Below are 21,641 nucleotides of genomic sequence, written 5' to 3'. Positions count from 1 at the left end.
TGCAGTTCTGTGGAATTCAGTCATTCCTAAGCCTTTTTGTGGTTTTGCCTTATTTGGAACACTTGCCTTAGACTCAAAAATGCTGCCTGCAGGGGTTTATTTTAATTGTAACTCCTAAGACTCGTAATTTGGTATCATTATTGATACAGTTCATCCCAAAGCAGTTTCGGGACTGGGTGTTCTGTGCCACAGACTGAACAGCACTAATACATGACTCTTTCATGTTTTCTTGGCAGTTAGTAAATAATACTGACTTGCTGACTGATAAAAAAGATTTATTTGTTTTTAAAGCCACTCTTGAACTTCTCAGCTACATTTTGTTGTTGCTAGAGAACAGCACAAACATCAGAAACCTTGATGAAACACAGAAAGTCTTCTTAAACTGCAAGTGGCAGAGTTGACAAATCCCTGTTTTTCAGTTGACAAGCACTTCTGTTTGTCCTCTCGAAAGCCATCAGTGTTTGGTTCACTTCTCTTGGATAATTAGAGGGAAGTATAGATCAGTTGGAAAAAGTATGACTGAAGCATAGTTCTTGATTTTCAAACCCCTCTGACTTTGTGTGACTGAAAGCCCTGTTCCTACAAACAGCATCATTAGAGTTGCATTGTGCCCACATGGCTTCATTACAATCTTAATGAATTGAAATGGACTTAGTGCAGCTAGAGTGGCACAGCTTTAAATAGAAAGAAATGGAAACAAATACACGGCCAAGAACTGCTGATTTCTTAACTGTAAGCCTTTATTGGGTCACTGATGAAACATGGCAGCAGTTGTTTGGTTGGTGATGATAGAGATGTTTCCTCAGCCTCTTCACAGGGATGGAAGGCACTGTTCTCCTAGCCCAACATGAATGGCAGGCACTGTGCTTTGAAGGTTTCATGGGAAATCCCTGGAATGAATAAAGCTTTTTTGAGTAGCTCTTGTGCTGGAGGCTTGACTCGAGGATCTGCAGGCACGTGCCTTGCAGGGCATGTCAGACAGCAGCTGTGGCATGAGGGTGGCCCAGAGGGGACCCTCTCCAGCTTGCTCACAGAGATTTTCACTGTCACTGAGAGGGCTGAATGTCAAATCTAAAAGCCCTGTTGCAAAGTCTGGCAATTTAGTATTATACTAAACACTGGACTACTGGAGAACTGAGCTTTTTAGAAGGAAAATGCTCAGCTGTTCAGGAAATTTATTGCTCAGCCTGGAATACTTAAATAGTACTCCAGCATCTCATTCAGGAATCCTTGCTTTTGGTTTTTTTCCTCTTCCTAAGTTATCAACAGCCATAAGGGCACTGTGTGTAACAGGAACAGCACATGCCTTATGAAAAGGTGGTAAAAAGCTTAGCCTACAAACCTGGGTATGTGTGACAGTTTGTGTGCTGCTCTGGTGGTGGGAAAGACAAATAAAGCTCTTACTGTTAGCATTTAATGTGCAATTGTGCTGCTGACCATGAACTTAGTGTTTCTGTAAACAGAGTGACATTGTCCATGCAGCATTGTTGATGTGCTTTGTTTCCTCTCGAGTTGAACACAGAATCTACACTCTGATCTGCTCAGTCAGAAATTGTTCACTTTTTACATTTAGTGCTTGTCTCCTCAAGCATATTGTCAAATGTTAGTAATGAAAGGTTCATTATGCAGTGTTTAACAGACGTAATATTCTGTTCTAAACATCACATACTTATTTCCAACACAGCAACAAAAAAAATACCAGAAGATAAAGAGTTCGGCTATCACAGTACAGTCTTACACTAGAGGGTGGAAGGTGAGTTTCCTGTTACTGCAGCTCTCTCTGCTTGGAGGAGAGGTAAGGAGCAGGTCAGAAAACACTTTCCAAGTGCACTGAGCCTCCTGCCTGTCGCACCTTCTCTCCTTGGAGCTGTGGCTGGGCCGTGGCCATTGTTAGACACTCGTGGTTGCTGTAGAAGAGGTGAGTTCAGGATACCTGCACCTGCTGCCTGGGCTATAAATCCCTGCAAAAGGTGCAAGGGGGATGCTGGGACCACACTAAACCACTGGGTTATGCTTGAGGCATCTCCTGCCAAGGAATTGAGAAGGCCAGCAGCTCCAGAGAAGGATGCTCTGGGGCTCTGCCATTGACCTTAGGAGAATTATAGCGCTGGACTGATTTGGAAGAAACAAGTTGTGGTTGGCAGTTATTTTGTGCTTAATAGGATTCTCAAAGAATGAATCAAATTGAAAGCAGGATTAAAATAAAGAGTTTGGGTTGCCTGGGCAATTTGTTGCTTGGGTTAAATCTTCAATTCTCCTCTGTCTGCTAAGTGGAGGAGTGAAAGTGTACTTGTGCTGAGAAAGTAGTTTATTGCTGTGAGCTTGTTCTCTGCCTCAATTTGCCACAACTTCACTTCTTCTCTGAGAGGTTTGTACTTTGTGAAGGGATAATCATGCATCCTAGTAGATATTTAAGGAATGATGCTTTGATATGGTAAAAATGAGATTAACAGTTCACATGAAAGCAGCCATGATGATCAAAACAACTACTGCTGTCCATCTTCAAAAAAGCAACCCTGGGCTCCTCTCTTTTCTTATTAACCTTTCTTCACCCTGCTAAAGGTGGCTTTCCCCTCTAGTTAGACAGAGAGAACTTCCTTTAGGTCTGGAGCCAGTTCTCTTTCTGTCAGACAGGGAAGGAAGGGGCTGCAGTGAGTAGCTATTGGTGTAAATAGTCTCTCCTGCCCAGAAGGCTTTAAAGTTTGCCAGCAATAAGGTAACGTGATTTGATTTTGCCGTTTCTCTGGATTTTTACTTTGTCTTGATGATTTTGTTTAAATGAGTTAAAAATATCCTTTCAGTCTAACTATTGATGTGCTGTCTTTTCCCATGAGCATTATTTGAAGAAAACTGGGTTAAAAGCATCATCTCAAGTTATAGTTTTCTGTTTGCCATTGGAGAACAAGCTCTTTTGCCATAGCATTGTGCATGAAAGCCTGGTGTGACAGCAGCTTTTAGTGTGACCTAAAGCCAGGCAATTTACTTGGGATTTATTCTTTATTGCACTCTAAATGGATTAGACATTTACTGTATGGAGAAAAAATATCGTTGCCATTGTGCAAACAGACATATAGATGTCTCAGGTAATGCAGCAAATCTGGGAGAAAACAGCATTGAACTAAGATCCCCTGGCCTGCCAGTCCCAGCCTTGCAGCACAGAATCCTCCCTGGAGCAGCAAATTTTAGGCTGGGCAGCATTTGTGAATGTATTTGCTTGGGGATTTGGAGTCAGTGCTTTTTTGGTTTTGCCTAGATTTACAAGTTGCATTGCCCTACTTCGAAAAACATGAAAAGTTAGTTAGTCAAAAAGAACATGTTGAATTGTTTGCAGGCTCGGAAACTTCTTCGGGAGCTGAAGCACCTGAAGCGTTGTAATGAGGCTGCCACAGTAATTGCTGCTTATTGGCATGGTACCCAGGTAAGAAAAGGGCAACAAACTGTGCAGCCGTGTGTCCCTGCGTGGAATGAAGAGGGATGTCCCTCAGGATAGTTATCTGGGAATACTGTCAGTGCCTTAAACTGCTTTGACTGCTTAAACTGGTTTTTGTTTTGGTTTCTCTTTGCTGCTAACATGTCGTAGCTGGTGCAGTCTGGGAAGCTGGGACACGCTTTAATTGTTGCTGTTTGTAGTGACTGGTTACTTGCTTTCCTCCTTGCACCAATGGGAACTTGCAGTAACCTTTTCCTTCCTAAGCTTTTCTATATCCCCTTTTCAAATGCATCACAGGCACGGAGGGAACTGAGACGACTGAAAGACGAGGCTAGAAATAAACATGCTATTGCTGTTATTTGGGCTTTCTGGCTTGGATATAAGGTACTTCATGCACATATCACATGTCCCCCCTTCATTGCTCAACACCATCGGCATTTAATCGTTATTTCATCGTGAGAATTAATGACTAATACAATTCACTCTTCAGTAATAGAGCATGATCATCGATTCCTTCCATCTCCATTCATGCCACACCTAATAAACCTGAGAGCATTGGGAATGCCAGTTTTTTGTAGAGTAGGAAACACCTTGCATGGCAACCAAGTACATGTTTGCACTAACAAGCCATTAGTCTAGATTAAAAATGACCGGACTGCAGTAATCTCAAATTAGGAGATGCATTTAACTCCATGTAAATATGCAAAGTGTGCTTTGTGGGGGGAGAGAAGGTTGGGGTTTTTGGTGTGTTCCTCTCCATGCCCCCAACAAGTGCTTTCAGTGACACTGTGTTAGTGATCCAATTGAGATTTTCACCACTTAGTATAATCTGTACCCTGGACAGTCTTCATCTACAAATTCAAACCAACAATATCAGGTTTCAATAAATTCTAGTTATGATTGGTTTAATTGATTCTCTGGCTGTGATTTGAACCAGTGAAAAAAATTTAGTGACCACAAGCAAAGCAAAATTTTATGAGCTGATCTTTTAGCAGAAAATGATGTTAGTTTGCAATTCTACACTTAGAGCTCTAGAAAAATCCCAGGAATTTCAGCATCAGCTGTTTGTTTTCAGAAGCAAAGTCCCACTGAAAGATTCTTGCTAATCCCCAGCCTGTAGCTGTGGGTTATGTGAACATTTGAAATGCTGTTCACTAGAGGTCAAAAATATATTGGTTTCAATTAATAAATTCCTAATTTAGTTGAAAACCATAAATACATTAGATTTAAAACATTTTCCAGTTGTTATTTATGGTTGTGGGTGTGTTGTTAGAACACCTTGCCAACTGGATGGAGAAAGATGCTCAAATTACATCTGGAGTATTATGCTGTGTTTGACCTTTGCTATTTTGGTATAAATCTATTAGATTTCCAGCAAAATGACAGCACTGGGAATCCAAACAAACACTTACAGAACTTCCTTAGTACCAGGGAGTCTTTGGAACTTTTCAGCTCTAGCTTGATATTTAGGTAATGGAATAATTTGGCAGAAACAGAGTTTCCTCTACATTTGATTAAGCAGAATACACTGAGAATTTATTTCGTTTTTAAAAAGAGTTCCTTTCATGAAAATATTGCTCAGTACTGCAGAAGAGATATTTGTTTTCATAGTTCTAAGATAGTCCTTTGAATTAAAAGATACATCCAGTGGATGCAATACTGTTAACCATGTTAAAGTTCCTCATTTAAATGTTTAGTAGATTTGGATAATTTTTAACATGGTTTAATAGCTATTTTTATTAACTGGCTCACAGGAATTCAGTGAAAAATTGTCTCCTTATTCCTTAACTATAAATAATCTAAATATAATAATGTATATGAATATAAAGATAATCTAAATTGAATTAAGATTAGAAAAATAATTACAGCCTCTGATAAGAGAGACAACTTTTTACTGATGTGATCTTTTATCTTCTCCTGGGTTAATATTTAGAACAAAAATTTTTAAAAGTCATCATCAGAAATCTCTTGCTTTATCAAAAAACTCACAAACAAACAAACAAAAATGAAACAAAGTCAGCCTCAAGCACTCAGTTTCCTTCCTTTTCACAAGGTGGACAAAAACTTAGCTTTGCATAGCTCTTGCTTTTACATTGCAGTGCAGTGGGAGCTTTTCTGCCAAGCAGATGAGTGGAAACATAATCTCTGAGTCTACATCTACTGCACATTAACCTTTCCAGCTGCACCAGAAGAGCAGTACTGGCACAGGTCTGATAACTTACAGCTTGACAAGTGCAGATACAGGGCTAGAGCTGCTCTGACTGAGCCTGTAATACTGGAACTCTTCCTCGAGTGTTTTCATCAGATAACTGAACAAAAAATGTGCTGCTATCTCCTAAAATGCAACATTCTGTTAAGTTGCCCACACATGCCTCAAATTGCTTTCCTAAAATGGAATGATTGATGAAAGGTAGGAAGGTGCCTATCTCTTTGTACATGAGGAATGAACTAGGTGTGATGGCTTTACCCCTAATTCCACAGACAGGCATAATTTTAACATGGAGATTTTAACGTGGCTGGAGATTTTTTTTATTTTTTTTTTTTAATACATAAAGATCAAAATTAAAAAAAACCCTGCAGGATAAAAAATGCTGGTAAGTCACCATGACACATAGTTTCAGAGCTGATTCTGCCCTGCCCAGGCACTTGCCAGAGGAAGAAGTGACCAGGTAGTGAGATCTTAGTAAGCCTTGATGCTCATGTGCATCACTGCAGGCAAAGCCCTCCCGTCAGAATCAGCTCATGGCAGGTGGCACAGAGGAGCAGGAGGAAGGGCTGACAGTGAATAACGGGGCTGAATAACACAATTCCCACCTGTGCATGCCACCTCAGCAGCACTGGAGGCTTTCTGGAGCTTCTCCGTGGCTCGGGCGGCGCGTCGGGCGCTGCTCCTCCATCCCTGCCCTCGCGGGGGTGGGAGCGGCGCCGCGCTCTCTGCTCCGGGCTGTCTCTCTTTTCACTCTCTGAACCTTTTAGGCTCGGAGGGAGTTGAAGCGCTTGAAGGAGGAGGCTAGGCGTAAGCATGCTGTGGCACTCATTTGGGCTTACTGGCTTGGACTGAAGGTACTTTCTGCGACGCTCCCGTCTGTCGGCGGGAGCTCAGTGAAGCGTGGCACACCGTACTAACGCTGAATAAACAAGCAGTCGTGTGGGCTCGCTACAAGGGGTGGTTGTTTTTACACGTTGTTTCACTTTGTCATGGACTTGGCTGAAAAAGTCAGAAATGAAATTGCCTCACTTCCAGCAACATTGAGGCATTGGGGATTTTTTGTCATATCAGCAATCACAGGAAGACAACATTCAGATAAAAGGGACTCTATTGCAGTTGTTGACTTTAAAAACTGACCTACCTTGGCACAGGTCCTATCTGGAAGGATTACAAGGATGTATTTTCTTGTTGTGACCTCTGCTTGTCAGAGTGGGAAGGAGGGTGGAAGTGTCTGACCCTCACTGCTGCTCACAGTAGACCCCTGACCCCAGTGTTGAGGAGGCCAGGGTGTAAAAGCAGTGATCATGTCCTGTTGCATCCAGCAGCCTTTTTGGGGGCTGCCATTGCACCACCTGTGGCTTGTGACAGCCATGGGTTCCTAGAAGAATTGAGATGCACAAAAGTGTTTTGTTTTCCGTCCCTTGCTTTCCTGGACTGCTTGGCAAGAGAAAACACATCTGTAATCTGGAAAAATGTAGTTCTGCTCTGTAAATAGACTATGAAAATGGCATCTTCAGATGTTTCAGATCTGTGCCCAAATGATTTACATAACACAGCTTTACAGAGGCAGTCCTGAAGAACTGCAGAAATCTGAATCTGTTTGGTTTGGCTGGGAGTGACTTCTGCTAACAGGGATGTTGTAGACTACAGGGGTATGACAGGAGCAATTCACTTGACAATCCAGAGTGAAGTTCAGGTCTAATATTCTTGTACTTACCCTGACAGTGATGAAATGGGAAAAACAGTTAGAAAACATGTAATTATATATAATGCATGTTCATTTGTATTTAAAAAAAAAGTCCATTGCAATGCATACATGGAAAACAGAGCTGGAAAATACAAAGGAGCCATTTTTAGAAGTCATTCTGCAGATCAGAATCACACTTTAGGTACTACTGCCAAAGTAGGTCTGTTTTTATGATTTTAAAACAAGGATATGTCCCTCCTGAGGACTCAGAGGCCGTTTTATATCAAACAGCAGCATTTAAATGCAAGCTGGTGACTCCAAAACCTTTAAGGCACATTGCAGCAGGAATACATTTCTGCAGTCTGTGGTTTTCAGTGAGTCTGTTAAATAGTGTAAGCTACATTTCCAATTTCCATCTCACCTGAAATACACAGATTTTTCTGAATAAGACTGTAGTCTGTCATTCCAACATATCACTGTTACCACAGGCAGTTTGAAGGCAAAGTGTTTTCACCCATGACATGCAAGACTGAAGAATTAAAGCTGATAAAAGCAATGAAGATTAAACCAATACGTTGTGAGGATTTTGTTTAGTTTTTGGGGGTCTTTTTTTTTTTTTTTTTTTTTTAATTGTATGCCAAGTAGATTTTAATAGCATTTGTGGTACTTTCCAGATTTAGGCTTTTCTGGAGCAGCTTGCATTTCTCAGTGCTTGCTTTGCAGCTTCCCTGCAGCACCAATAGGATGTGTGGGTGTCTATTAGTCCCTTTCTTCCAAATTAATTTGCACACCTTGCAGCTTGCAAAGAATAATATAAAGCAAGATCATTAAGGAGAATCTATGGTGAGATCTGGGATGATTGTGGTTGAAGTGGCTTTGAGTGTGTTCATTACCATCCCTGAATAATTAATAAAGGATGTACTCTAATTATAGAGCACTAAGCCTTGCAGAAAATGAGTGAATAAGAACTCTGATTTTTTTTTTCTCATGAAGTGATGAGGAAAAAAATACTCACTGAATTTGCATGGAATGATGACAGCTGAATGCTGCCAGTTTTGTTGGTGCATCTTAATGTGTAATTAAGCAAAATCTATTTACCTGTGGGGTGTATTTGTCCACAAATGGTGACAGATTCTTGCTTTCCAAATGCTGATTTATTTTAAAATACACAAATTACTGTGAGGCAGAAAGGGATAAATTTTTTTCTGTAAGTTGAAGGGGATTTTATGCTATGGGTTTCCCTTTATATTCTGGTTACAGAAAAGCCAGCAACACTTAGTGAGTTAGCTAAAACCACTAAATTTTGCTCTGGGGTGAATTATGCAAAGCCACGATGTTTTCCCTGGGTTTTGCCCAAAACCCATAACAGGTGTGTTGCAGGCTGTGCCAGAGTTTGCAAAGAAATTTGAAGGATGTTTCAGCTGACTTGAGGTGAGCCTGGGTGTCACATAAAACTGCAAACCACTTGGGCTCTCCCTAATTGCCTTTTCTGAATTTTGGTCTATGCTAATTAGCACTGATAGAAATACAAAAGGCAAAACAAATACTCTAAAACCTGCACTCCTGAGTACATATTAAAAATTGATATCACCTGCAAAAATTGTTATGATGATTGCTTTTTTAATTTTTTAAAAAAATTTTTTGGTTTTCAAGTAAATTTTGGGAGCAAGTATCAAACTTGCTGACATTAAACAACCTTTGTGTTGATTCTCTGCTCTTACCAAGCACCAAAATCTTATTTTTCTTTTGGAATGAAAACTGCTTGTGTGAAAAGAATTTCCTCATGCAGAAGTCTGCTCTGAAAAAAAAAAACAAACCTTTTTATTATAGCAAACTCTGTGTATTAAGAATTTTAAAGGAGAAAAATCTGAAAAATTCACCAGTTAACTCTGTAATTAACATCAAATAAGTGCCACTTCAGACACAAGAAAATGGTATCATCACTGGTGATGCCTCACTTTTTCCAGTCCAGCTTTATGCAAAAGCCTATTGAAATTAGATTCATGCTGTGAATTCGACAATATTTGAATAATTTGCCTTTTTGGAGGGAAGCATTTCAAATTCCATGATAAGTTTGCAAATAATTGCACTCAGGTCAGCTGAGGTATCTTTCAGACATCGTGGTCCATGGTCTGCTTCACATAATTTGAGTGTGATCAGGTGATGTTCCTATTTCAGGGAGCCCTTTGCATGTATGTATGCTTGTTTTAATGTTTTCTACCATAGAGCTTGTTAAAAAAGTACCTGTGCAAACAAATGCATTCTTTATATTCATTTTGAGGGTTTGTTTAACTTTCCAGGTCCGTAGAGAATACAGGAAATTCTTCAGAGCCAATGCTGGAAGAAAAATTTATGAATTTACCCTTCAGAGAATTGTATGTATATATCTGTACAAAGTACTTGTACACTTTCTGTGTTTTAAGTTTTTATTTGCTATCAAATGTAGCAGTTGTGTCATGATAGTTTTTGTAAGGAAATATCCAAGCACATGAAAAAGTGACAAATTAATATTCTGATATTGTAAAGAAAGGATAGTGATAATGTTTGGGGGTATAAGAATGGTGTGAAGTATTTGCCACACTTCTGTGATACCTAAATCTGCATTTCTCAATATACCTGGCTTTAAAAATCCATATTCTGGTTTCTGGGAGCTGAGAGTTGCAGTTTGGTCACTGAGCATTTTAATCACAGAGCATCTGCTTTTCCTTGCAGACTTCAATAACTCTGATATGTGAACATTAATAAAACATCTTGCTTCAATTTTGTCACAGATGCAAAAATACTTCTTGGAAATGAAGAATAAGATGCCTTCTTTATCACCAATAGATAAAAACTGGCCAGCCAGGCCTTACCTTTTCTTGGATTCAACTCACAAGGAGCTAAAGAGGATTTTCCATTTGTGGAGGGTAGGACACATTCTGGTCCAGTCTGTGCAGAACTTCTTCCCATGACTTGAAACAGTATTGTTCACAAAGGGTCTATTTTTAGGATGTGTTTCCTTTGATTCCAGCCAGGATAATTTTATTTCTTTGGAAGGAGTAGGTTTTTTGATCATTGCCTTTGGCCTGCAGGGGATATAACTACCCTGGCTACTCCTTTCTGGGGCTGGGGAGAGAGGTTTGCATCCTGCCATCAGCCTGTTAATTAATAGCTTGTAATACTCGTGTCCATGGCCAGGACTTGGACCAACGTTGGAAGTGCTGGGTGGAATTTTTTACTTATGAGCTGTGGTTAGCTGAAATTTGTTTTGGATCTTTGGCCGGAGAGAACGGCGAGAATCTGTACAAGTGCTGATGGGATGTTTTACTGATCCTGTGGGCTGTGTTTTCTGTGACTTGTCAAGGAACAGTTTTCCTTTCTGAGCCTGCAAAACTCACCCTGTCAGCTGTGTCTTTTTCTTTCTCTCTGCCTACATAAACTTCCAAAATTGTGGAACTGAATTCATATTTTTGTGAACCTTTTTAGTGCATTCTTCCAATGAATGGTGTCTCATAGATTCAGCTCATGTTCATGCTTACAGGAGATGTTTTATATGTTGCTTCTGGTGTAATTCAAAAGTATCTAGAATGGGTGAGGAGAAGAACCCCTCCCCTGTTTGTTATCAGTGGCACGTAGGATGGAGCTGAATCACTTCAGAAGCATACAAAGAATGTGCATCTTGAGCAATGAGCAAACATTAGTCTGTGGTGCTGTAAGATTGGGAAAGATGATTTTATGGTTTGTTTAATATATCCTGTTTTGTAGTGTAAAAAGTACAGAGATCAGTTCACAGATCAGCAAAAGCTGATATATGAAGAAAAACTGGAAGCAAGTGAACTTTTCAAGGACAAGAAGGCTTTATATCCAGCCAGGTAATGACTGATTCTGCTGCTTTTAGGGTACCAGAAATTCAATAGCCTTACATAGATTTGTGAAACTAAGCAAGACTTCGCTTTTCATCTTGAGCAGGAAAGTGCATTTTCCTTGTTTGACAACATCCCTCCATCATTTGCCTTTACCATCCTGAAAATTGGCCTCAGTTAGAAGCAAACTCAGATGTTGTTACAGCCACCAGTCCTGTGACAGCAAGAACTTCTGTCCAAAATCCATGGTGGCTTGTTGTTCTAACCCTTCTTGACCCACTTATGCCTTACAAGTTTGGGGAATTTGCAGGTGGGAACAACTTTCATCCTTTCCCCTCAGTCCCTTCAGGCTGTTTCCTGCAACAATAAAGGCAGAGTGAGCTGTAAGTTGTTAAGTGACAATGTCACTCCCTCCCAGGTGGGCTGTGCTGGGGAGCTCTCCTGTGTTCAAACTTAAGGTGAAGACTGGGTAATTTAAGAGTTAGATACACTGGTGCAGATCTTTTTGCAAAGATACTTAAAAGAAATTTCTATTTCCATTTTAGATTTTTTTTTTCTTTTAATAATGTGAAATCTCTGCAAATATGTTTTTTGGTTTCTCACATTATTGAGTTCTTTAAAACTGACAGATTCTGGTCATTGCTATCTACAGAGCCAGCATTATTCAAGAAAGTGCAGTAGTATCTAATTTTATTTAAGGAATACACTTCTTTTGGTATGCAGTAAAACTGGCAAAAGAGAGATATGATGTCCTTGATATAAGTTGGCTTACACTTTTTGAGTGAATACAAGCTTATAAATTGTGTTTTTTCTTGAAAACAACCATCTTGTCCATCTCGAGAGAGTTTTCTCTTAGAAGCTGTAGTTTGAGCTGAGCAGGAACAAATAGAATGAGAAGCAAGGGAGGAACAGGAATCTGCAGGAGTTTATGGGAACAGTTCCATGCATGGACTAGCTCTGCTTGTTGTTTGTGGGTTTCCTTGGTTTTGTGTCATTTTTTTATTGAAACATTTCCTGTTTTCCTGTAATGTTTTTCATGTACATTTCTCTTTTTTTCCCCTTCAGTAGATCACTTAATATCTATATATGTTAACTTGTGGTTTGTTCTTTATTTGCTTTGGGATGTCTTTTTATTCTGGGAAAAGAGAAAGATGGTGCCTTTGGATTTTCCTATGAGCAAGCAGATTTTTTTAGTTTTTAGTCAGTATGCATCTGCTCAGCATAGAGCTCCTTGGAAAGGAAGGAATTCTATTTATATCCCTGGTTTGGTACTTTTTACACCAAGGCTGAACAATGCAATAACCTACATCAAAATATACACACGCATATATATTTAAAAAAAAAAAAAAAAAAGTATATATGAGAGTCATTTTTATCCAAGACAATCTTAAGTGGTATATGTGTTAGAGGAACTGTTGATTCAGTTTTAGCTATGACTTGTCATCATTTGATCAGGGATGAAGCCCACAGGGAATCTACTCTTTTGCTGACTATGGTTTCATACTGCTCATTAATAAAAACCAAAAAACCCCAAAGCTCCAACATGGTGGAAAGTTGGAATGCTTTCCCTACCCTGCATTCATTTAGAAACATTTCCATCTCTTTTTGTCTGGTATTCAGAGCTGATTAGCTCCTACTGTTGTTTTGTTGGTTTGGGTTTTTTTAATCAGCCTAAGGGTAGAGAAAATTACTGTATAAAGTTTCTGATTAATTAGTTTGATAATGGTTCATATGATGTGGCTAATTTTCTGTCTGAAGGAGAAAGAGGGACTTGTGGGTACTAAAATTCCAGTATCCTTCCTCTTCTCTCCCATCTCTCTGGGTGCCAGAGATGCAATGGTAAAGGCAGTGCTGTTCCACATAATGCATCAGTTCCTCCTGGGCTCCCCTCTTGGCAAACCTTTGCATTAATGCTTTGACTGAAGTTAAATCACCATTTTAAAAGTGACTTCCAAACAAAGCAAGCAGTGACAATTCATCAGTTCTTGGTCTGTAGTGAAGCCCTTCTTTTAACACCCCGAGGTGTGCAAAGATGGGGGAGTTTGCAAGTGCAGCAGATGTTGACAGGGAGCTGCTGCACGTTTCACAAACAACAGCAGATCTTGAAGGCAAGTTCATGTCTGTCACTGAAGGCCTGCCTGTCAGCATCAGTAGTGTGTCAGTCCTACTGGGCTTTTATTTTCTGCTTTCACAGAGGCTCTCACTGGGTGATTTCAAATTGCAGTTGACTGCTTATGCAAGGATGTTCATGTGGCTGATATCCAAAGCAATTGGGCCTATTTAACTGGAAAATGCTTCCAGAACAAGGAAAAACCCCATCCTATTCTGTCTTTGATAACTTTCTCTTCACTCACCATCATTGAAAATGGTGTTTGGTGCATGTCCTTGTGAAGCCTGTGCTGGTGTCAGGTCTGCTTCTTGCCTGGGGTTCACTGGAGCTGGTGCTTCCTTTGCAGTGTTGGGCAGCCGTTCCAAGGGGCTTACCTGGAGATCAGCGAGAACCCCAAGTACAAAAAGCTCAAAGATGCTGTGGATGAGAAGATCATTATTGCAGAAGTTGTCAATAAGATCAATCGAGCCAATGGGAAGGTAATCATATGGATTTGATTTATCCAGAAGGGTAGATCATTTTTGTTATAAATACATTGAAAGAGAGACTCGTAATAGTCTGAGGATTTTTTAAACAATGCGTGTTTTTAAGGGCAAGACTGGAAATGTTGGTTTTATGTAACTTGGTGATTTTAAACACCTCTTTTAAATTTACATAAAGATTACTAAAATCTTGTTTTGTGGCTTTCAGGAACTTTTCCAAACAAAAAAGGCATCTCATCAACTGGTAACAGAATGTATTGGGTCACAACTAAATGTAGTCTCTGTACTCAGCTAAGATCTTCTATTTGCCAATTAAAGAAAATAAACATTTAGCAAATATCTTACTCAAGTATTTAGAAATCTTAACTTTTCAAAATCCATGCTGTCAGTCAAGCTTCTGATTATCACATTTTATTATCTTTTAAAATTATGACTGGCATACTCTGCTAGCTTTACCTGCCTTCCAAAGATCTTGGGAAGAGCCAAGTTTCTTGTATAGTTTGAATAAAATTGTTAAATATGGTGGGTACCTTTTTATTCTGCCAACATAGAACACATTTGGCATTTAAATTATACTTATTAAAACAGGAAGTATTATTCTGCCTAAGTAAACTTAATTGCTTTCACCATATCTGTCTAAGTATTAGAAGTAGTAGATTTCAACTTCTCAGGTGTAGATGTCATTTATGCATTTGTAGGAGGGAAATTAGGTTGCCCATTGTTGATGCCAAGTTAATTTTCTGGTTTAGAAGAAACTAATTAAATGAAGACAATATCTTTCCTGTAATTTCATAGGCTACAGCTCTCAAGATTTAAAAAAACATAATTACTGAACTATGGTTCTATGTGCTTAAGGCAGCTACTTCTTAATTTTAATAAAGATTTTAGTCTTTAAAAATTTACAGGAGAAAAATGTGTATGTGGATTAAGTTCTCATTTCTCTTTCTTACTATTTTCTAAGACAAATTTAAGAACACACATTTCATGCTTTAAAAATATTTGTCTTTTGAAAATATGAATGCTTATCTTCCTAAAGGGTAATTCCAAGAGATAAGGGGAGGAGAACATAACTCTGAAAAGTGCTTACGTGATTTGAGTTGCTCTGCATCATAGTTTTGGTGAATAATCCTCAATAAAGAGACTTAGTGTGTGATGATTTTCCTGGAGATTTAAAGAGGATGAGAAATGAGGTTATACTGATTTGCATAGTTTCAGAGTTTGACTTTCTGAATTTTACAGCTGCAAGCCAGTAATTGAAGGAACTGTTTATACCTAAGCATATGTGCCAAAATGAGCTAAGCTTCTCAGTCTATAATTAGATACATAAATAAATTTGACCTGATTTTAACTGATCTGCAGCTTTTACTGAACATCAAATGTTCACATTTGCTAATGTGGGCCAAGCTTTTTAACTCTGTGAACTCCTTGGAGTCTCAGTAGGTGCCTGATGAAAACCATCTCTCTCCTCATGTGGACAATGGTCTGCAATTTTGCATTTTCACAGGCTGCATCCAGGATTTTCTTGTTAACCAAAACCAACGTTCTTCTTGCGGATCAAAAATCTGGGACTATCAAGTCAGAGGTTCCACTGGGAGATGTTACCAAAGTGTCCATGAGCTCCCAAAATGATGGATTCTTTGCAGTGCACCTCAAGGAGGTTGGTTACCACTCCATCACAAAATAGGTTTTGTGTGCAGTGATGTGAAACCTTGTAGCATTAAACCATAGGGGTTTAGCTTGCTTAGAAATTTATTGAACTTTGCCATAGCTGAAAAAAACTTTGATTTAAAGCTACTGAAGCCAAATGAGAACAGTTTATTACATTATGAATGATCATTTAACTGTGAAAATCAGACTTCTTGTTTCACTGCAGTCTCTTCAGGATCAGAGTTTTCCACTTGTAATATGGTTCAGGTGCCTTGTGCCAGTGCTTTCCTTACTGGTAGAATATTTCTCTCTTCTTTATGGGTTGCCAAGAAGTCGACTTTGAGGCACAGTTAATTTTTTACTCAGTTCTAAAACCTTAGCTCAGTGCTATATTTGCCTCACTGCACTGTAACCATTGCTCTGCTAAAATCATTAAGCTGCCATCTGTATTCTAGCCTAAATGAACCTGAAGACTGTTATATACAGTGTCTTTTCATACTCACTGCCATCATCCTAATCCTGGTGTTGGTAACTTGCTTTTGTTCCATTCCACAAGTATTGGAAGCTTGCTGTGGTGTATCCAGACAAGGGATACAGAAACACCACAGTTTTGTAGGAAAATGAAGATGACCTTCCTTTAGGGCCAGAAGGGATTTATTTTTTTTTCATCTTTCTCACCTGATTTTTAGATTATTTGGGTGCAAATGCTGTTTTGATCCTATACACTGCACTGCAATCCCTATTTAATTTACAAGACAAAAGATTGTTGTTTCCTTAAACTGGGAAGAGAAGACTCCTTGTAAACCCTCCTGCTTGGCTGCCATTTAATCACACTCAAGGTTTTGGTAGTCCTAACTGTTTTCCTTCCTGTTTCAGGGTTCAGAAGCTGCCAGTAAAGGAGATTTCCTGCTCAGCAGTGATCACCTTATTGAAATGGCCACGAAACTTTACCGCACTACCCTCAGCCAAACCAAACAGAAGCTCAACATTGAGATATCTGATGAGTATGTTTCTTGTTTGCTTAAGAGTACATTTGCTTCAGTACAGCATGCTAAAATGTCAAGTATCTGGTGTCAGAATAACAAAACACTGTTGTGTAGCTAAGACTTCTTTTCTCCTGACAGAATACTTGTAAAGAAGGATCCAGTTTTCAGTGTGTGCTCATTTATAGTATTCATTTTGGCTTTTATGTCCCTAAAGTCATTACAGAAAATGGGCTTTTGTTAAAGTAGTTTCAAATAGGGCTGTGAAGCACAATTGCTGCTGTAGTAATAATCAAGTTACTACACTTGAGAGAACAATTTTGCATGTGACTGAAAAGTTCACAGCTTACTATGAGATATTTATAGATTAGTGTGGACACTAGGTGCCAAGTTCTTATGAAAGCAACCCAAAAAGACTACAAAGCCTGTCCCCAATCCAATGTAATTTTATGAAGCTCTATCTCTCTTGTGAAGCTGTAACAACCTATTGTTGTTTGGGTTTTTGGTTGTTAAAAAGCTTTGTTTGATAAAAAGTCTGTATCTCAAAATAATATTTATTTCCAATTGGTACAGTTTCATATTTTGGTGTTAAATAAGGACTGCACTTGTGGAGTTTTTAGCTCTGGAATATAGGTGTTTGTGTGTGAACTCCTGAAGTTTGCTGAGGAAGTCTCCCACTTAGTCCACCATTGCCATGTGCCACTTTGGTTCTGTGAAGTTCTCTTTTCAGTTATGTTCAATAGGTGGATTTATTCACTCTGAATAAAGAAGAAAAATTGGAAACCTTTAACAGTGGTGAAGTAAATTTCCTGTAGGCAAAAACTGAACCATTTTATCTGGCTGCACCATACTATGTGTGTTCTAGAGTCATGGTGGTGGATACAGTTTGTATCTGTTCAGGTTTGAGGATTTATTAAAAGGCTAATTTTGCTCTTTCCTTGAAAATAAAATCTGCCGTTTTCCTTTGTTCTGTTACCAGATGTCATTTAATTTCCTCAAGAGTATGTGGTTTTTAGTCTCTAAAAGAGTGTGGGTATCCCCAGTAAGTTTCTGGTTTAAGGGGGGTTACAAAGGCATAAACTACTAAAGCTAAGTTTAAGCATGCATTGCTCTAGTCTGGACAGCCTGCTTGCCTTAGGTCTGGAAAACAGCCTGCTTTCAGGGAGTCTTGCTTTTTGGGATGTGGTTTTTGTTTCTTCTCTTGCAGATTAAAAACAGTCATGTGTGTGCTGCTATTGAGTTTATCCAGACTAAATAATTTTAAGCTGTTTGCAGTCCCATCTGTGTTGATGTTGAAGCAGGAGTCTTCTCCCTGCTAGAGTTTAGACACAAGCTAGGGACTGAGGAGAAAATGTGGCCTTATTTTGACTACTCTGCTTTTAGGGAAGAGAGCTGCTGTAAGAGTGCTGTTGATGCAGGGCTATGTTTAGGAGGAGACACACCATTCCCATGCATTATATCGGAACAGTGGCTGCAGGAAAAGGCAGCGTTGGTGACGAGATGATGGCTGTAGGAGCTGCACACGTTTTTGGGGTGCTGCTCTTAATGCTGCACCCCAGAAATGCAGTGCTGAGCAAGCTCTGAGTGCCTGGGCTGTGCAGCAGGAAAGCAGGACCCAAGGGCAGCTGGGCTCAGCAGAGGCCACTTCCTCCCCTGAGCTCTGCCGTCAGCTTGATTTGTGGTTTCCGGCTGCAGAGCAAATTCTTTGAAGTTTTTGGCCTCTGCTGGAGGACTTTTTAAGGATGCTAAAAGGGAAAATCGGCTGTATTACAAAGGACTTTTTAGGTCAGCAAGCACTGCATGTGAGCCAAGAGGCAGCACTGCCTTGCCTGTTGCTTTTAATCTCACTATCCAGATCCGTGAGAGGTTTGAGGCTCTACAGGAGCACGTTGTTATTTTTTTGTGGTGTTGTTTTTTGTTTTTTTAAAGCAATTCTCCACATTCAGTGAAATTTCCCTTCCAGTAAAAAGTGAAGAGTCAAATCCAGATTAATTTACCCTGAACTGTAGAAAATGTCTAAATTTAGAGATTGCTGGGCAGGAAGTGAATTTTCCCAGTTGCTGAGCAGGGGGCTATAAAGGCTGACTAAGGATTAGACATATGAGAGCTGCTGAAATACCAGATGTAATAAATTAAGCATAAATCAGAAGAAGAGAACTCCCAGTGTTGCTGCAGAAGTGTTGAGCTTCCATGAAAACAGAGAAGTCCCTTTGGCCAACAGTCAAGTAATTGGAAATTGTCTTTGCTGCATTTCTGGTACATGAGAAATACTGTTTCAAACTGCTTTTTTTCTAAAGGAATAGCAAACTAACTTGTAAAATATCCACAGCTATAGGCAAAAAGTAATCATTAAGAGGTACAACCTGAAGGAGATTCTAGTCCTACCATAGCCTATGGCTTTTTTATTTATTCCCTAACTCTTTATTATTAATACAGAACTGAAAATGCCATCTTTTGCAGTGATGCTTAGAACCAAAAGGAAAAGGCTTCTGCTCCTTGTGTGTCTTTTTTTTTTCCTCTCCACACTTAACTAAAGTTTTTACCATTCCCTCTCTTAGGTTCCTGGTCCAGTTCAAACAAGACAAAGTGTGTGTGAAGTTCATACAAGGCAGCCAGAAAAATGGCAACATCCCAACTTGCAAGCGAAAAAACAACCGGCTTCTCGAAGTGGCTGTCCCTTAACTGCAGCTGGTGACTCTCCCTTTCATGGACTTGTTTCTTTGTAATAGTGCAATTTTAGTGGTTTGGTTTTGCTATTTTCATCCTTTTCTGGAGCTGTTGATGGCTAATAGCTTTAGAAACCCTTGGCAAAACATTTGATCGATCGACTTTGAAATCTTTTTGTTCATGCCAGAGTTTTTAACCCTCAAAATGCAGATTTTTATCCAGTGAGGCATTTTTACCAGCTGGCACATATCTGTCATACAACCAATCATTCTCTTTGTTTAGCAGCCATATTTTAGTGCAGCATATCATAAACCCACATAATAATGGTAACTTACTTGTATTCCTTAGTCTAGAGATCTGCTTAACAGGAATTATACATGGCCTTGATGCTGGGTGGCCATTTGTGCCCGGTGTCCTTTTATCCCAAGCTGTCCAGGTGTCTGTCAGGCTCCTCATGTCCTGCCCCTGTGCAGACCAGCTGAGCAGAGGCTGATAAAACAACTCCTGTAGCTCACACCAGGACCTGTGTAACTCAACCTTCCGGTCAGTGCAGCACAGAGACATCTAATTCTGCAAAATAGAAGGAATAGATGATTGCACAAGCAGCTACATGCATAATTTTATAGTAAAACATGCAGAAATTTTGAAACAGCATTTTTAATTAGGTCAGATGTTTTTAATGACTTTATAAAGTAGAGATCAGCAGAATTAAAGAAGCTTTTTGATTTTTTCACAAAAGCTATAAAGTTCAAGGCATATTTTCTGTTCTGCTATTCTTCTTTTAAATTATGAGTTAAGATTAGAGCCTGAAAAATGCAATAGTATTCATAACACAAGTAAATGCTAGTTATTTAAACAGTTAGTTATCAAGTGAAAGGTTTGAGCCTTTCTTTTAAATATGGGCATGTACAATGTGCAATAAAACATACGTGACATTTTGTGAGATTATTTATAATACACTTTTGTGTGGAAGAGAGCAGATTGGTGCAGACTGCATAGACAATGTAGGGGCTGAAATAGATCTGTGTTGTTAATTTGCAGTTTATAGAGTGTACACTACAGTTGTCAATTTGGGAAGAATACTTAGAATTAAAAAAAAAGAAAAAAATCCTTAATTTGGGGTTCTGTATATAAATTGGTATTATGGTAATAAAGCTGTTCTAATTCTGTGCTGTTTGGTACTCCTATGTTATAACCATATTTTTGTACTCCAAACTATTTTATATAACTCGTGTGCCTGATGTAAATGCGTGCACAGCAAAAACAATCAAGGGCCTCATTATAAACCTCCAGTGTAACTGATTGCACTTAATCTTTTATAAGCCAGAAGCATTAGCTGAAATCCTTGAGAGGAGAGATGCTTTTCCAGAGGGAAGGAACTGCTCATGTGAAGGTTTGTGGGATGTGACTCTGTGATTTGTGGAGGAAGCGCCTTGTATTTTTGCAGCCTGATATAGGACAGATTAAGACCCTGGCTATCTGATGTGCAGTGCTGGAAGTCCAAGCATAAATAAAAGAAAGAGAAAGAAAAGTTCAGAGTGTCCTTCCTCTCCCAGTGGGGATGTGATGTAGCACTCACGATGGTGATGTGATGAAGGCTCCTCTGGGTAGTTCAAGGTTAAAACAGTGTTTACTGCAATAGGTGTTCAAGTGCTAATGGTTATTAGTCTGAAAAATACAACTGGTTTGGGTTACACTCCCCTCTGCTTTGGGATTAAATGGTTTTCCTATGATTTGGATATAAAGCAGTTGTTTTAACAGGATGCTTCAATGTTGCCGTTAAAAATCCATACATGTGACCTTGAAAGGTGGAAATAATCAAAAGATGTATTTCCCAAACTGACAAAAGGCTGCCTCTTCCTCATAATTGTAGTTCAGAACTTTCTTCTAATAAATGAGTCAGGTTAATAGTTTAATAAAATTTAAATAATTTTACATGTATTGCAATTGCAGATGATTGCGAAGGAGATTTTAGAAACAATTTGTGATGGAAAATTATGGTATTTGAAAGGAATTAGTCCATTGCCTTAAGAAGACAGCACATAATGATGACAATGTGGCATTTAAAACTCCTAAATCCTGTGTTAGAATTTCTTCTTGGGGAAGATTGGGGATTTGGTAAAACTGTTCATTCTCTTGGAAACCTTACAGTAAGAACTGCATGAAGAAAATTATAAAAATTAATAAAAAAATAAGGAAAAAAACATTTGAAATCTGAGGTAATTCTGTAGTTACTTGCAGGTAAGAAATGGGAGAGTGGATTAAGAACATCTGGATATTTGGCCCATGAAACTAGGGTATTACAGGATAATATTAGGTATTTGTCCCATCCCAGCCAGCTCCAGTACACATCCCTTCTATTTTTTTGACCTTTGCAGCAAGTCATTATAGCCATACCTACAAAAGACTGGAAGAGAGACAAACTCCTCACCTTGATTTCTCTTGTTTCCTTTGTTTTTCTGGACTCCAACAATTTCTGCCTTGCATATTAGCTGGTACTTTGTGACAATTATCTTTTGACTTTTGAATACTTCTCAATGTACAGAGCAAGTTTTGCTGAACATGAATTATTAGATATTGCTCA

The 21,641-nt window shown here is 39.0% G+C and overlaps 1 protein-coding gene across 4 annotated transcripts in view; it reads left to right on the top strand.

Moving 5' to 3' along the window:
- Nucleotides 1-21,263, top strand: part of MYO1B (myosin IB) — a 108,624-nt gene extending 87,361 nt beyond the window's left edge. For 2 of the 4 annotated variants that reach the window (XM_059853413.1, XM_059853414.1), the window contains exons 21-31: nucleotides 1,685-1,753; nucleotides 3,332-3,418; nucleotides 3,728-3,814; nucleotides 6,407-6,493; nucleotides 9,627-9,701; nucleotides 10,098-10,232; nucleotides 11,071-11,177; nucleotides 13,625-13,757; nucleotides 15,265-15,417; nucleotides 16,284-16,411; nucleotides 18,949-21,263. In XM_059853413.1, the coding sequence (XP_059709396.1) occupies nucleotides 1,685-1,753; nucleotides 3,332-3,418; nucleotides 3,728-3,814; nucleotides 6,407-6,493; nucleotides 9,627-9,701; nucleotides 10,098-10,232; nucleotides 11,071-11,177; nucleotides 13,625-13,757; nucleotides 15,265-15,417; nucleotides 16,284-16,411; nucleotides 18,949-19,072 (1,185 nt within the window). In that variant the 3' untranslated portion in view covers nucleotides 19,073-21,263. The remainder of the gene's footprint in view (nucleotides 1-1,684; nucleotides 1,754-3,331; nucleotides 3,419-3,727; nucleotides 3,815-6,406; nucleotides 6,494-9,626; nucleotides 9,702-10,097; nucleotides 10,233-11,070; nucleotides 11,178-13,624; nucleotides 13,758-15,264; nucleotides 15,418-16,283; nucleotides 16,412-18,948) is intronic. The other 2 variants (XM_059853415.1, XM_059853416.1) reach the window with 2 other exon arrangements.
- Nucleotides 21,264-21,641: the final 378 nt, after the last annotated feature.

The sequence above is a fragment of the Haemorhous mexicanus genome, chromosome 8 (genome assembly GCF_027477595.1).
Source record: "Haemorhous mexicanus isolate bHaeMex1 chromosome 8, bHaeMex1.pri, whole genome shotgun sequence".
Lineage (NCBI taxonomy): Eukaryota > Metazoa > Chordata > Aves > Passeriformes > Fringillidae > Haemorhous > Haemorhous mexicanus.
The sequence above is the reverse complement of the archived record's forward strand: the minus strand, read 5'-3'. Positions and strand labels throughout refer to the sequence as shown.